Genomic DNA, 13,177 nt, shown 5'->3' with positions numbered 1-13,177 from the left:
AGGGCGCGCCGGGCTCTCACGGCCCGCGCCCCGCCCCGAAACGCGCTGCGCCTTTTGACCCGGCCGCCGCGCCGTAGGCCGCGCTGGAAGCCTGGGAGCCGCGATGGCGAACGTGTCCGAGAGGACTTTGCAGCTGTCCGTGCTGGTGGCCTTCGCCTCCGGAGTGCTCGTGGGCTGGCAGGCAAACCGGCTGCGGCGGCGCTACCTGGACTGGAGAAAGAAGAGGCTGCAAGACAAGCTGGCGGCGACGCAGAAGAAGCTGGACCTGGCCTGAGATCCCCGCGCTGTCGGTCCCCGCCGGCCACCGCGCGGCCACCTCGAGGCCACCTCGCCTCTCCGGTGCGGGGCTCCAGCCGAAGCCAGGCTCGCCTCACTCTCTCCGCCCGCAGTGCCGGGCTCTTGCCGGAGTCGGTGAGCAGTACTTACAGCGGCGCTCTAAGGGGAGACTTCGGGGACGGCCGGATATCTTGGGACAGGAGGGTCTTTGGAGAGCCCACAGGAGGTGACTTGTACCCCCTGGCACCAGAAAGAGGAGGAAGTTCTGTTTTCCCTAATAACTCACATTTTGGTATCGTAGATCAGTTCACTGCGTGTGTTTAACGGGACTGTCTTAACCGCGTGCAAAGTCGTTGCACCTTGGCAACATTAAGCTTCAAAATGGAAAATACTGGAAAGAATAGAAAATGAAAAAAAGGACCGTGGAGGTGTTCCTACCACACCCTTCCCCCCTCCCCACATCAATTTATTTTTTAAAATATCCTTGGTAGCACCATAGTACATCTTTGCATTCATGTTTTGTCATCTCCAGTCTAAATTCTTAGGTCCTTGGCAGGCTGGCAATGGCTTGAAAGTCGGGAACCTTGAGTCTAGTCCTGGCTTTTTCATCAGAGCTCTGCAAATTTACAGGGTCTCAGTTTTCTTATCTGTAACACCAGGTCTTCTTGTTCATGGTTTAACTAAACAATAGAATAATTTGAAGTTAACCATTATGTATTCCTAATTTTTATTTCTCTTTTCTGTTTCCAACAGCTTGTTGAAGATGGATATAGAGAACTGGACAGAAATAGTTTCTCCTTGCACTTTATGAATTAATTTTATTTTTAAAATAAAAAAATTAAACATATTTGAACCTTTTATTAAAAGGAAAAGGAGTATCTTGCCTCCCATGCAGCTTACTGAATTAAGAGATTTGATCCTCAAAACTTACAATTACTGTCTTTGGTCAGATATCTTGTTTTCTAAAGAATCTATGCTGGTTCCTTGGTACAACTGCAAAGCAAAGTTGGTCTAGGAACCACTATGATTCCCTTTGGTTAGCAGTTTTGCTGGACCTATTCTGGAAAGCAAACGGCATGTAAAAATAACTGAGGTAAGGGTAATGTATGTAAGACCTTTACACATCTGAGGCTGACAACATACTCCAAGCACAAAGTATAAGTTTTTACTGACAGAAGTTTCATTTGTGTCATTATGGAGTAGACATGTGAAGGAGAAACCTCATTGAATAGACCTTAGTGATAAATCCCAACTACAGTTGACCCTTGAACATGGGTTTGAATTGCACAGGTTCACTTACATGTAGATTGTTTTCAATAAATCTATATGTAAGTGGACCACTGTCCACTTACTATCCATGGCTGGTTGAGTCTGTGCCTGCGGAAACATGGATAGGAAGGGTCAACTATGGCGCTTGAGCATCCTTGGATTTTGGTATCTGTGGCAGCTCCTGGGGTTCCAGGATGATACCCTCCGATGATACCGAGGGATAACTGTGTCTGAAAATCAAGAGTGACCAAGTCCCAGGTTATTTTTGATTTTCCAGAGGTGTTTTCTAGAACACTGCCCTTGCTCATTCCTATAAAGATTAATTTTGTTTCTCAGTAAATTTAGGATCAGCTCCGTATTAACATGAGAAGATTCAGGAAAGTTGTTTCCACAGAGAGCTTTTTTTTTTTTTCTGTTTTAGGAGGGCCGTTATGCTTTATTACTTCCAACTTCATTTGCATTCTGTGAATGCAGTACTTAAGGACTGAAATGTTGGTTCTTAGAGCGCCATTCCATCTGGGCTGCAGGTGGCTGAAGTATCTGAGTCACCATTCATCACTGAGGGTCAAAGAGTTGAGGCTCTTTGAGACAAGGTAGGTTTCTTATGGCACATCCACGGTGCCTCCAGACTGTTGGTATGTTCCTGGTTAAGCATCTAGGTTATGACCAGTTCTGCCCGTATGGGCCTGTTCTTGTGCCACGTTCCTGGTGGACCTGGTCTTTCCAATGTGACTCCTTTCCCATTACTTATGTGCAGCACCCAGACACACTCGTCTCCCTCTCCTGTCTCACCCCAATGTTCTGTCATCCTGCCCCTCTAGGCCTGTGCTGTTCACCCCCGAGGCCTGTCTAGTCCTTATGCGGTTTTCAGCCACCCTACACCACTCAGTCTGCCCCTCGTTTTCTGCCTACTGCCTCTTTACACTGTGCCCATGTGTTCCCATCCCTGTGGTGGACAATTCCCCCCGACATTGCCTCTCACTGTTTCACCTCTAGCTGTCTACCCCTTGCCCTACTTAAATGTGTTTGGTTTTTTCCCTGAAACTATTGGCTTACATGGAGATGTTACATTTTCCATGTTAACCACTAGTCTGGAAGCTGTTAAATTCTTTTTCAGTATCTCCTGTGAGACAGCGGTCCAAAGTTGATATACATTGTAACACAGAGTTGATATACATTGTAACACACTGATGGAAGAAAATCATAACGAGTTTTATGAAATAGCTTGTTCTCGGGAGAAGCAATGGCCATGGTTTGCTTTGGTTTCGGCTACCTCACTTCAAAACGGTCTTGTAGGTTACTCTGATTTTCGTAATGGCATCAAGGGATGACAACAGAAGCAGTGACTAGTGCTAAAGCGACTATACTGAGCATTACAAGTCAAAAGAAATGTAAGTTAATGAAAAAGAAGGCAGCTAGCTGAGTAATCTCACTCCTTACGGCGTGGTGAATACCTAAGCGGTATTTCTCAAACTTGAAGGTGCACGTGAAACACTGGGGTATTGTTAAAATTTAGATTCTGATCCTGTGGGTCTATGGTGAGGCCTGAGAATATGCATTTCTAACAGTCACCCAGGTGATATGGATGATACTGATGCAGGAATCGTAAGGAATAAACGCTTCTCATGCTGAATCGTGTACCAAAATGTATAAATCAAAGCATCTTTCCACCCGAGATGAACAAGAGTAATAAACCTTTTTTGCACCCTTCTTCATACATATATACACGTGTAGGGGGTTTATTTTGTTTATTTTTACCAATATAGAGTTTTACCATCTTCATGACCCTGTAACTTTTCCATTTAAAATATGGAAATCCCTATAAAGTAGGTAGATTATTTTTAAAAAATTGTATAGACATATATAAAATAAATAAGGATTTCATAAATGATGGGTTGTCTTTAGTGTAGTTTTTTTCTTTTTGCTTACCTCTAACAAGATCACTTAGAAGTACCAATTTATTAATCCATCTAAAAATACTTTATAGTACTTACTACTTCCTCATTTGTTGTTAGATTTTCAATGGAAAAACTATGGCTGTTTAAGTGAACTTTTAAGTATCATGAGCCATGATGGAGAAATTAATTAAAAGTAAAGACATGAGATACAAAAAAGAGTAGAATGGATGAGTATATTAGAGTATGTCATACAATGAAACATCAGAGAGCAATGAGAATGAACAAACTACAACCCACACGATGATATAGATTCATTGCACAAACAGGTTGAATGAAAGAAGCCTGACAAGATGCCAGTACACTGTGTGATTCCATTATTCAGTTCAAAAAAGAGGCAAGACAGATTTTTACAGTTAGAGATTGGGATAGTGTTTACATTTGGTGTAGGGGGTGGAGGTGGGCAGGGACTAGAAGGAGGGGAAGACCACTAGGGTGCTGGTCACATTCTGTATCCAAATCTGGGTTATGTTACTTACATGGGGGTGTGTTCACCCCGAAAATTCAGTGCGGTGGGCGCTTTTCACTTCTCTCTATTGAAGAAAAAAGTATTGCAAATAACATGGCAGTTGGGCCTGTGGAATTACCTTGTGTGTTGTACTGAAGAACACATCAGTGTGGTTCATCTTTTGAAAAGTGAGCTCAGGTCGTCATCCTTATTCGGTGTAGTGGAAAGAGTTTGGGAATTGGATTTATAGGACTGAGTCCCATTTGGGGAAATGTTATTACAACCTCCCTGAGAGATGTAAAATGGAGCTCATAATTAGGTGCTCACAAAATTGCTGTAGAACAGAGTCACCATCCTCCCAGAACTCAGGATGGACCATGTGCAAAACTACAATGAAGTGATACTTCAGCAGTATCCCAAGTGGCAAAGAATTTAAAACTGCCTTTTTGAAGTGAGAGTATGCGCCAGAACCACGTATCCCATTAAGGCCATATAGGAAAGCTATGCTTGCAGTTAATTTAAGACATTGAGATGCTTAAGTTGTATCTTAAGGTTAGTTTAGAAAAACTGGTGTCAGAAAACAAGTGCCAAAACACCCAGTACCCCAGGAGGAATGTCGTGGTAGTACTGGGTATTATGGGACTTGTAGTTTCGGACGCCGCGGGGGCATTCCCCCTCATCTCCACCCCAATCCTTTCGGACTGGCGAGAAAAAGGTGAGTAGCTGGGCAGTGAGCTCAGGACCTGCGGGCTGGCGGAGCGGCTTCCTCGAGGGAGAATCATCCCCACACTCTTCCCGCACCAGGCAGTCGGGCTGCGAGGCGGGCGCGCGGTGATGGCGTCACCTTCCGGTGCCGCCGTCTTGGTTTCCCTGGCGACCGGCGTGAGCTCCGCGCCGAGGCGAAGGAGATGCTGGCGAGGCGGCAGCGCGATCCCCTCCAGTCACTGCAGCGTCGCAATCAGGAGCTGAAGCAGCAGGTATCATCTGGCTGTCCATTGGGGGACCTGGGCTCTGGCGGCGGGCGAGCTCTGGGGCGCACCCTAACCCTGGGAGCCTCCCCAACCCACTTCCCTTTCCAAGTTGTAACCCACCCCACCCCCAGCATCAAACTGATCCCAGCACCAAACTGATTCTAATCCTTCACACTCCCAACCCAACCTCGGGGAGGCTAGAAAATCGGGACCATCGACTAAGTCTGCCCTCCCACGCATCCCAACCTAACAACTCCCTTAACCCATCTCACCGCCAAATCTAAACTTTTTTTTTTTTGGCGGTACGCGGGCCTCTCACTGTTGTGGCCTCTCCCGTTGCGGAGCACAGGCTCCGGACGCGCAGGCTCAGCGGCCATGGCTCCCGGGCTCAGCCGCTCCGCGGCATGTGGGATCTTCCCGGACCGGGGCACGAACCCGTGTCCCCTGCATCGGCAGGCGGACTCTCAACCACTGCGCCACCAGGGAAGCCCTCCAAATCTAAACTTTTAACAGTAATTATTCCAACCACCTCTGCGCCCAACATCACTCTCCTCCACTCTCCATGCCCCCTTTCCTTTATCCCTCATCCAGTGGAGCTACTGAGTGTTTTTGCTTCACATGAATCCCAGCGAAATAGGTGTCAAGGAATAGTCCTAATATATAAGAAAAATAAGACCTGACAAATGAGCAAAGGACTTGAACTAAAGGAGAAATACTAGTAACACACAAATATGAGAAAAGTTAACTTAAAAGATAATCAAGTAATTGCAAAGGAAGTAAGAGATCACAAACACTTAAAATATCACAATACCCGGTATTGGGGAGGCTGTGATGAAACAGGCACTTACACTGCTGCAGGGTATAAGGCACAGCATTTCTGGAAAGCGGTTTGACAAGATGTAGCAAGTATTCATGCTCCTAAGCTGGGAATTACATTTCCAGGAATTTACCGTACATAATAATAAAAAATTGAGACACAGGTTGAGGTATGGAGGTATTCATCATAGTATTACTTATAATACAAAAGGCTGGATGCAACTTAAACGATCAGTAGTAGGGGAATGGATAAATAACATGTTGGGACATAATACTGAGATTTAAATTTTAAGGAGATTTTAACATGTTAGGGAAAATATTTGTGATAAAATGTCAAGTTAGAAAAAATATAAAATTGAATATACAGTATTTCAATTTTAAAATTTTATATGTAATATACATAGAAAAAAAGATGGAAGGAAACATGCCAGCATGGTAACTCTATGTGGCAGAATGCTAATGACTATTATGTTTCGCTTCATACTTTTTGATATTTTTATAATTTTGGGTTGGGGTGGGGAGACTTCCCTGGTGGTCCATTGCTTAAGACTTCGCCTTCCAGTGCAGGGGGTGTGGGTTCAACCCCTGGTCGGGGAACTAAGATCCCACATGCTTGGGGGCCAAAAAAACAGAACATAAAACAGAAGCAATATTGTAACGAATTCAATAAAGACTTTAAAAACGGTCCACGTTTAAAAAAAATATCGTAAAAAAAAAAAATTAAGAAAGGGAATTCCCTGGTGGTCCAGTGGTTGGGACTCCACACTTTCACTGCTGAGAGCCCTGGTTCAATGCCTGGTCGGGGAACTAGGATCCCACAGGCCACGTGTCATGGCCAAGAAAAAAAAAGTTTGTAAGAAAAAAGTAAGTAGTAATTAATGTGTTGTTATTTTATTTTCTGAAATTCCTATTTTACTTTGCTAATTTTACTTTTTATTTTTCATTTGATCTATCACCAAATATTGTTTCCACTAAATAGAATTATTTTATAAACTTTAGCAGGTAAGAGATGTACTGAATGCTCATATTTTATTCACTTTTGGACTTTCACTTAAAAAGTACAAAAGATGGGATGGAGAAATGTTTCTTAATGGACTCTAGTGGAATTATAGTGGTACAACAAAATAGAATACTCTTCTGGTAGAAATAAAACTTGATGAGACATTGACTTAAGCTAAGCTTTGGCCAGATGCTTAATATGGTTTTGTATTTAATTTTAAATTTAGTGGGACATTGAGAGAACCAGGAAATGTTGTAGAAGTAAACTAAAAAAATTATAATTATTACAAAGATGTAACAAAGTAAACTATTGCCAGGATTATTCAAGTCGGAGACAAATTGGCTCCAGAGCCTTTTGATACCCTGTATGTCTGTGAAGGACATAGTGTGAGCTCATTCTTCCCTGGCCCCACGGAAGACACCTGAAGCAAAAAATGGAACAGATTTCCAACTTGGTATCCATGGGACAAGTGATCAAGAGCCCATCTGGATCATGCCTGTGATGACCGACTCTGTTAGCATGTGTGTGGATTTTGTAAATAACAGATGCAAAATGGCAAGAGTAGAGAATTTTTATTTCTCTTCTTTCATCCACTTTATCTTCTCCACAGTATCTATAGAATGCAAAAGATGTATGTGCCTCTTTTGTGGGTATGTTGGCAAAGTTACACATAGTGTTTGGAAATTACTAAATCACAATGTAAGATATAAGAATGAGGATTAAAAAATTTGTGGTTTATTCATATAATGAATACTACTCGGCAATAAGAAGGAATAAACTAATGATACACACAACAATATGGAAGTATCTCAAAAACATTCTTGTGAAATGATTACACAAACGAGTACATACTTTCTGGAGTAATGGTAATTTTCTGTACGTTGATAGGGGTTTGGATTACATGGGTGTATGCATTTGCCAAAACTCAGTAAATGTATACTTAAGATTTGTGCATTTCATTTGTATGTAAATTTTACACCAAATATTGAACTCTAGTTAGTGATACCCATTGGTGTATTAAGGGGAAATATACTGATGATTGTAGTTTACTTTGAAATACATAAAAAATAAGATGAATTGATGAATAGATGTGTCATAAAAGTATAGTAAAATGTTAATGGTAGAATCTAGGTGGTGGGTATTTGGATGTTCTTTCAACTTTATTGTATATTTAAAAGTATTCATTATAAAATATTGGGAAAAAAGAATTAAAATTTTATTTTCTAAGGTTATATGGCGTTTAACAATATGATACTTTAAACAGTCTCCATTTATTGTAGGTTGATGATTTGCTTTCTGAGAGTCGATTGAAAGGCGCTCTAGAAGCCAGTAAAAGACGAGATATTTACCAAAGGTAAAGCATATGAAATTATGTTAGCTTTGTAGGGACTGTACTTACATTTCAGTGAGCAGTATTTACAGCATAGAAATTGAGGAATTATTTCTTTTTTTAATTAATAACATTTCTAAAAAGACAAAATAATAATGGGAAATAATATTGAGGTAACAATGAATGAAATTTTCCAAAATGTATTTTACAGTATTTCCTACAATTATCTATGTCTACCTAGTCGAAATGTTGGAATGATAAGATTAAATATAGAATTACAAATGTTAAAAAGGGGCAGCTTACATCTATTTTGTACTCTGTATGTACCAAGCAGTGTGGTCCATGCTCTAAAAACTTTTTAATTAATTTTTACAATAACATTTTGAGGTACTCATTAATATAGATGAGAAAATTAAGGCTCACAGTGGTTAGTTAATATGTCTAACACTACTTAGCTATAAGACATTAAAGTGGGAAGGCAATAAAAATGTTTTAAGATAAATGCAGAATTTATAGATATAATTAATTAATTAAATTCAAGTATAGTTGACTTACAATGTTGTGTTAGTTACTGGTGTACAACAAAGTGGTTCAGTTATACGTATATATGTGTATGTGTGCATATATATATATATATATATATATATATATATATGTGTTCTTTTTCATATTCTTTCCATTATGGTTTATCACAGGATATTGAATATAGTTCCCTGTGCTATGCAGTAGGACCTTGTTGTTTATCCATCCTATATAGAATAGTTTGCATCTGCTAATCCCAAACTCCCAATCCATCCCTCCCCCACACCCCCACCCCTCCCTTGGCAACCAAAAGTCTGTTCTCTATGGCTGTGAGTCAGTTTCTGTTTCATTGATAAGTTCATTTGTGTTATATTTTAGATTCCACATATAAGTGTTATCTTATGGTATTTTTCTTTCTCTTTCTGACTTACTTAATATGATAATCTCTAGGTTCATCATGTTGCTGCAAATGGCAGTATTTCATTCTTTTTTGTGGCTGAGTAGTGTTCCACTGTGTGTGTGTGTGCGTGTGTGTGTGTGTGTGTGTGTGTGTGTGTGTGTGTGTATATATATATATATATATATATAAGACATCTTCTGTATCCATTCATCTGTTGATGGACATTTAGGTTGCTTCCATGCCTTGGCTGTTGTAAATAGTGCTGCTGTGAACAGAGGGATGCACATATCTTTTCGAATTAGAGTTTTGTCTGGATATATGCCCAGGAGTGGGATTGCTGGATCATAGGGCAGCTTTATTTTTACTTTTTTGAGGAACCTCCATACTGTTTTCCATAGTGGCTGCACCAATTTACATTCCCACCAACAGTGTAGGAGGGTTCCCTTTTCTCCATACCCTCTCCAGCATTTGTTTTTTTGTAGACTTTTTAATAATGGCCATTCTGACCAGTGTGAGGTGGTACCTCATTGTAGTTTTGATTTTCATTTCTCTAATAATTAGTGATTTTGAACATCTTTTCATGTGCCTGTTGGCCATCTGTATATCTTTGGAAAAATGTCTATTTAGGTCTTCTGCCCATTTTTTGATTGGGTTGTTTGTTTTTCTGTTACTGAGTTGTATGAGCTGTATGTATATTTTGGAAATTAAGCCCTTGTTGGTTGCATCATTTGCAAATATTTTCTCCCAGTCCATAGGCTGTCATTTTGTTTTGTTTATGGTTTCCTTTTCTGTGGAAAAGCTTGTAAGTTTGATTAGGTCCCATTTGTTTATTTTTGCTTTTATTTCTATTGCCTTGGGAGACTGACCTAAGAAAACATTGCTACAATTTATGTCAGAGAATGTTTTGCCTATGTTCTCTTCCAGGAGTTTTGTGGTTCTATGTCTTATATTTAAGTCTTTAAGCCATTTTGAGTTTATTTTTGTGTACATTGTGAGTGTATGGTCTAACTTCATTGATTTACATGCAGCTGTCCAGCTTTCCCAATACCACTTGCTGAAGAGACTGTCTTTTCTCCATTGTATATTCTTGCCTCCTTCATTGAAGATTAATTGACCGTAGGTGTGTGGGTTTATTTCTGGGCTCTCTATTCTGTTCCATTGACCCATATGTCTGTTTTTGTGCCAGTACCATGCTGTTTTGATTACTGTAGCTTTGTAGTATTGTCTGAAGCCTGGGAGGGTTAAGCCTCCTGCTTTGTTCTTTTTCCTCAGGATTGCTTTGGCAATTCTGGGTCTTTTATGGTTCCATATACATTTTAGGATTACTTGTTCTAGTTCTGTGAAAAACGTCATAGGTAATTTGATAGGAATTACATTAAATCTGTAGATTGCTTTGGGTAGTATGGTCATTTTAATAATAGTAATTCTTCCAATCTAATCCAATATTAATTCCTCCAGTCCAATTAATAACATTAATTCTTTCTATTTCTTTGAATCATCTTCAGTTTCCTTTATCAGTGTTTTACAGTTCTCAGCATAAGTCTTTCACCTCCTTACTCAGGTTTATTCCTAAGTATTTTATTATATTTTCGATGTGATTTTAAAAAAAAAATAAATTTATTTATTTATTTTTGGCTGCATTGGGTCTTCCCCTTATTGGGTCTTCGTTGGTGCGCGTGGGCTTTCTCTAGTTGTGGCGAGCGGGGTCTACTCGTTTTTGCAACGCACAGGCTTCTCATCGTGGTGGCTTCTCTTGCTGCAGAGCTCGGGCTCTAGGCACATGGGCTTCAGTAGTTGTGGCATGTGGGCTCAGTAGTTGTGGCTCACAGGCTCTAGAGCGCAGGCTCAGTAGTTGTGGCGCATGGGTTTAGTTGCTCTGTGGCATGTGGGATCTTCCAGGACCAGGGCTCAAACCCGTGTGCCCTGCATTGGCAGGTGGATTCTTAACCACTGCACTACCAGGGGAGTCCCTTTTGATGTGATTTTAAAAGGGATATTTTTTTTTTACTTTCCTTTCGGATATATTTTTTTTTTTTTCATTTTCCGTTTCTGATATTTCATCATTAGTGTAAAGAAATGCAACTGATTTCTGTATGTTAATCTCGTATCCTGCTACCTTGCTGAATTTCTTTATCAGTTCTAGTAGTTTTTGTGTGGAGTCTTTAAAGGTTTTCTATATATAATATCATGTCATCTGCATATAATGGCAATTTTACCTCTTTCAATCTGGATACGTTTTATTTCTTTTTCTTGTCTGATTGTTGTGGCTAGGACTTCTAATACTAGTTGAATAGAAGTGGTGAGAGTGGGCATCCTTGTCTTGTTCCAGATTTTAGTGGGAAGGCTGTCAGCTTTTCACCATTGAGTATTATGTTGGCTGTGGGTTTGTCATAAGTAGCTTTTATTATGTTGAGATATGTTTCCTCTATACCCATTTTGGTAAGAGGTTTTTTTTAAATTTTATTTATTTATTATTTACTTTTGGCTGCGTTGGGTCTTCGTTGCTGCGTGCGGGCGTTCTCTAGTTGCGGTGAGTGGGGGGGCTACTCTTTGTTGCAGTGCATGGGCTTCTCATTTTGGTGGCTTCTCCTGTTGTGGAGCACGGGCACTAGGCGTGCAGGCTTCGGTAGTTGCAGCACACAGGCTCAGTAGTTGTGGCATGTGGGCTCACTCGTTGCAGCTCATGGGCTCTGTAGTTGTGGCTCGCAGGTTCTAGAGCTCAGGCTCAGTAGTTGTGGTGCACGGGCTTAGTTGCTCCGCAGCATGTGGGATCTTCCTAGACCAGGGATCGAGCCCATGTCCCCTGCATTGGCAGGTAGATTCTTAACCACTGCACCACCAGGGAAGTTCCTTGGTAAGAGTTTTTATCATGAATGAATGTTGAATTTTATCAAATGCTTTTTCTGCATCGATTGAGATGATCATGTGGTTTTTGTCTTTTCTTTTGTTGTGGTGGTGTTTCACATTGATTTGCATATGTTGAACCATCTGTGTGACCCTGACAACTTGATCATGGTGTATGATCTTCTTTATGTGTTGTTGGATTCGGTTTGCTAATATTTTGTTAAGAATTTTTGTATCTATGTTCATCAAAGATATTGGCCAGTAATTTTCTTTTTTGGTGTTATCCTTGTCTCATTTTGGTATCAGGGTGATGGTGGTTTCATAGAATGACTTTGGGAGTGTTCCCTCCTCTTCAGTCTTTTGGAAGAGTTTGAGAAGGATCAGTATAGTTCTTTTTGTATGCTTGGTAGAACTCCCCAGTGAAGCCATTTGGTCCTGGACTTTTGTTTGCAGGGAGTTATTAAAATTATAGATTCTATTTCACTTCTAGTGATTGGTCTGTTCAAATTATCTAGCTCTTTTTGATTCCGTTTTGGTGGGCTGTATGTTTCTAGAAACTTGTCCAAGAAATGCAGAATTTAGTTAAGCAAGAGAAGGAACTTCACTACAGTCTCAGTGGAGTTGCAGCCTTTGGTCCATTTGAATCAAATGCAAGAACTATGTCATGTTATAATTTGGGTCTAAGAGCAAACAACCTAAGCCTGCAGGTTATGGACTTGGCTATTGTGACAGCAACTATAAAAACAGCTCAGAGTGAACATCAGTGGCGTAGGCCAAATTGTGGTAAGTCCTTGGCCTATGTAGCCCCAGATCCTGTGACCGGTCAGAAGTCTCTGTCTATTAGCAATTCTGCCTTGCTTGGGATGGTGACCTTAGCTCTCTTGAGATGGGAAAACTGTTCTCATGATGGATGATTGTTTTTTGTTTTGTTTTGAATTTTCTTTTTAATCCTTGGGAGAGTTTAAAATTAACTAGAGTTTAAAATTACATAGACATGGTGAACTAAATCAAATTAGACTATTATTACTTTTGTAGTAAGTTTAGGACATCATTAAAATAATCTGTATGCTTTAGGTATTTAAAGAATTTATAACATTCAAATGGATGTGAGATTTGTGCTGCTAGTTTAAATGATTCATTAGAACATTTGAAAAAATTTTACTTAAGTCAGGCAGAGTGCTTAAAAGCAAAATAAAATTTAAATGAATTTTAAGATGTGGGAATTTAATTAACTACCTTCATTAGTAGGATTGATTATTTGAGGAATTTACCTCAAGTTGAATTAATCAAACAATAATGAAAGAAAAAGGGAAGGTAATTGTACTTGCTTTACTAGATTTTAAAAT

At 40.1% G+C, this 13,177-nt stretch overlaps 1 protein-coding gene across 8 annotated transcripts in view; it reads left to right on the top strand.

The window, feature by feature from the left end:
* The first annotated feature begins 409 nt into the window (after positions 1 to 409).
* NPHP1 (nephrocystin 1) overlaps positions 410 to 13,177 on the top strand; it is a 105,033-nt gene continuing 92,265 nt past the window's right edge. For 3 of the 8 annotated variants that reach the window (XM_029231812.1, XM_029231810.1, XM_029231816.1), the window contains exons 1-4: positions 410 to 502; positions 1,967 to 2,138; positions 4,753 to 4,925; positions 8,016 to 8,089. In XM_029231812.1, the coding sequence (XP_029087645.1) occupies positions 4,857 to 4,925; positions 8,016 to 8,089 (143 nt within the window). In that variant the 5' untranslated portion in view covers positions 410 to 502; positions 1,967 to 2,138; positions 4,753 to 4,856. Of the gene's footprint in view, positions 503 to 1,265; positions 1,370 to 1,966; positions 2,139 to 4,752; positions 4,926 to 8,015; positions 8,090 to 13,177 lie in introns of those variants that run through there. The other 5 variants (XM_029231811.1, XM_029231819.1, XR_003794886.1 and 2 more) reach the window with 5 other exon arrangements.

Source organism: Monodon monoceros, unplaced genomic scaffold, assembly GCF_005190385.1.
Source record: "Monodon monoceros isolate NGI ecotype Baffin Bay Population unplaced genomic scaffold, NGI_Narwhal_1 Super_Scaffold_19, whole genome shotgun sequence".
Classification (NCBI taxonomy): Eukaryota; Metazoa; Chordata; class Mammalia; order Artiodactyla; family Monodontidae; genus Monodon; species Monodon monoceros.
The sequence above is the reverse complement of the archived record's forward strand: the minus strand, read 5'-3'. Positions and strand labels throughout refer to the sequence as shown.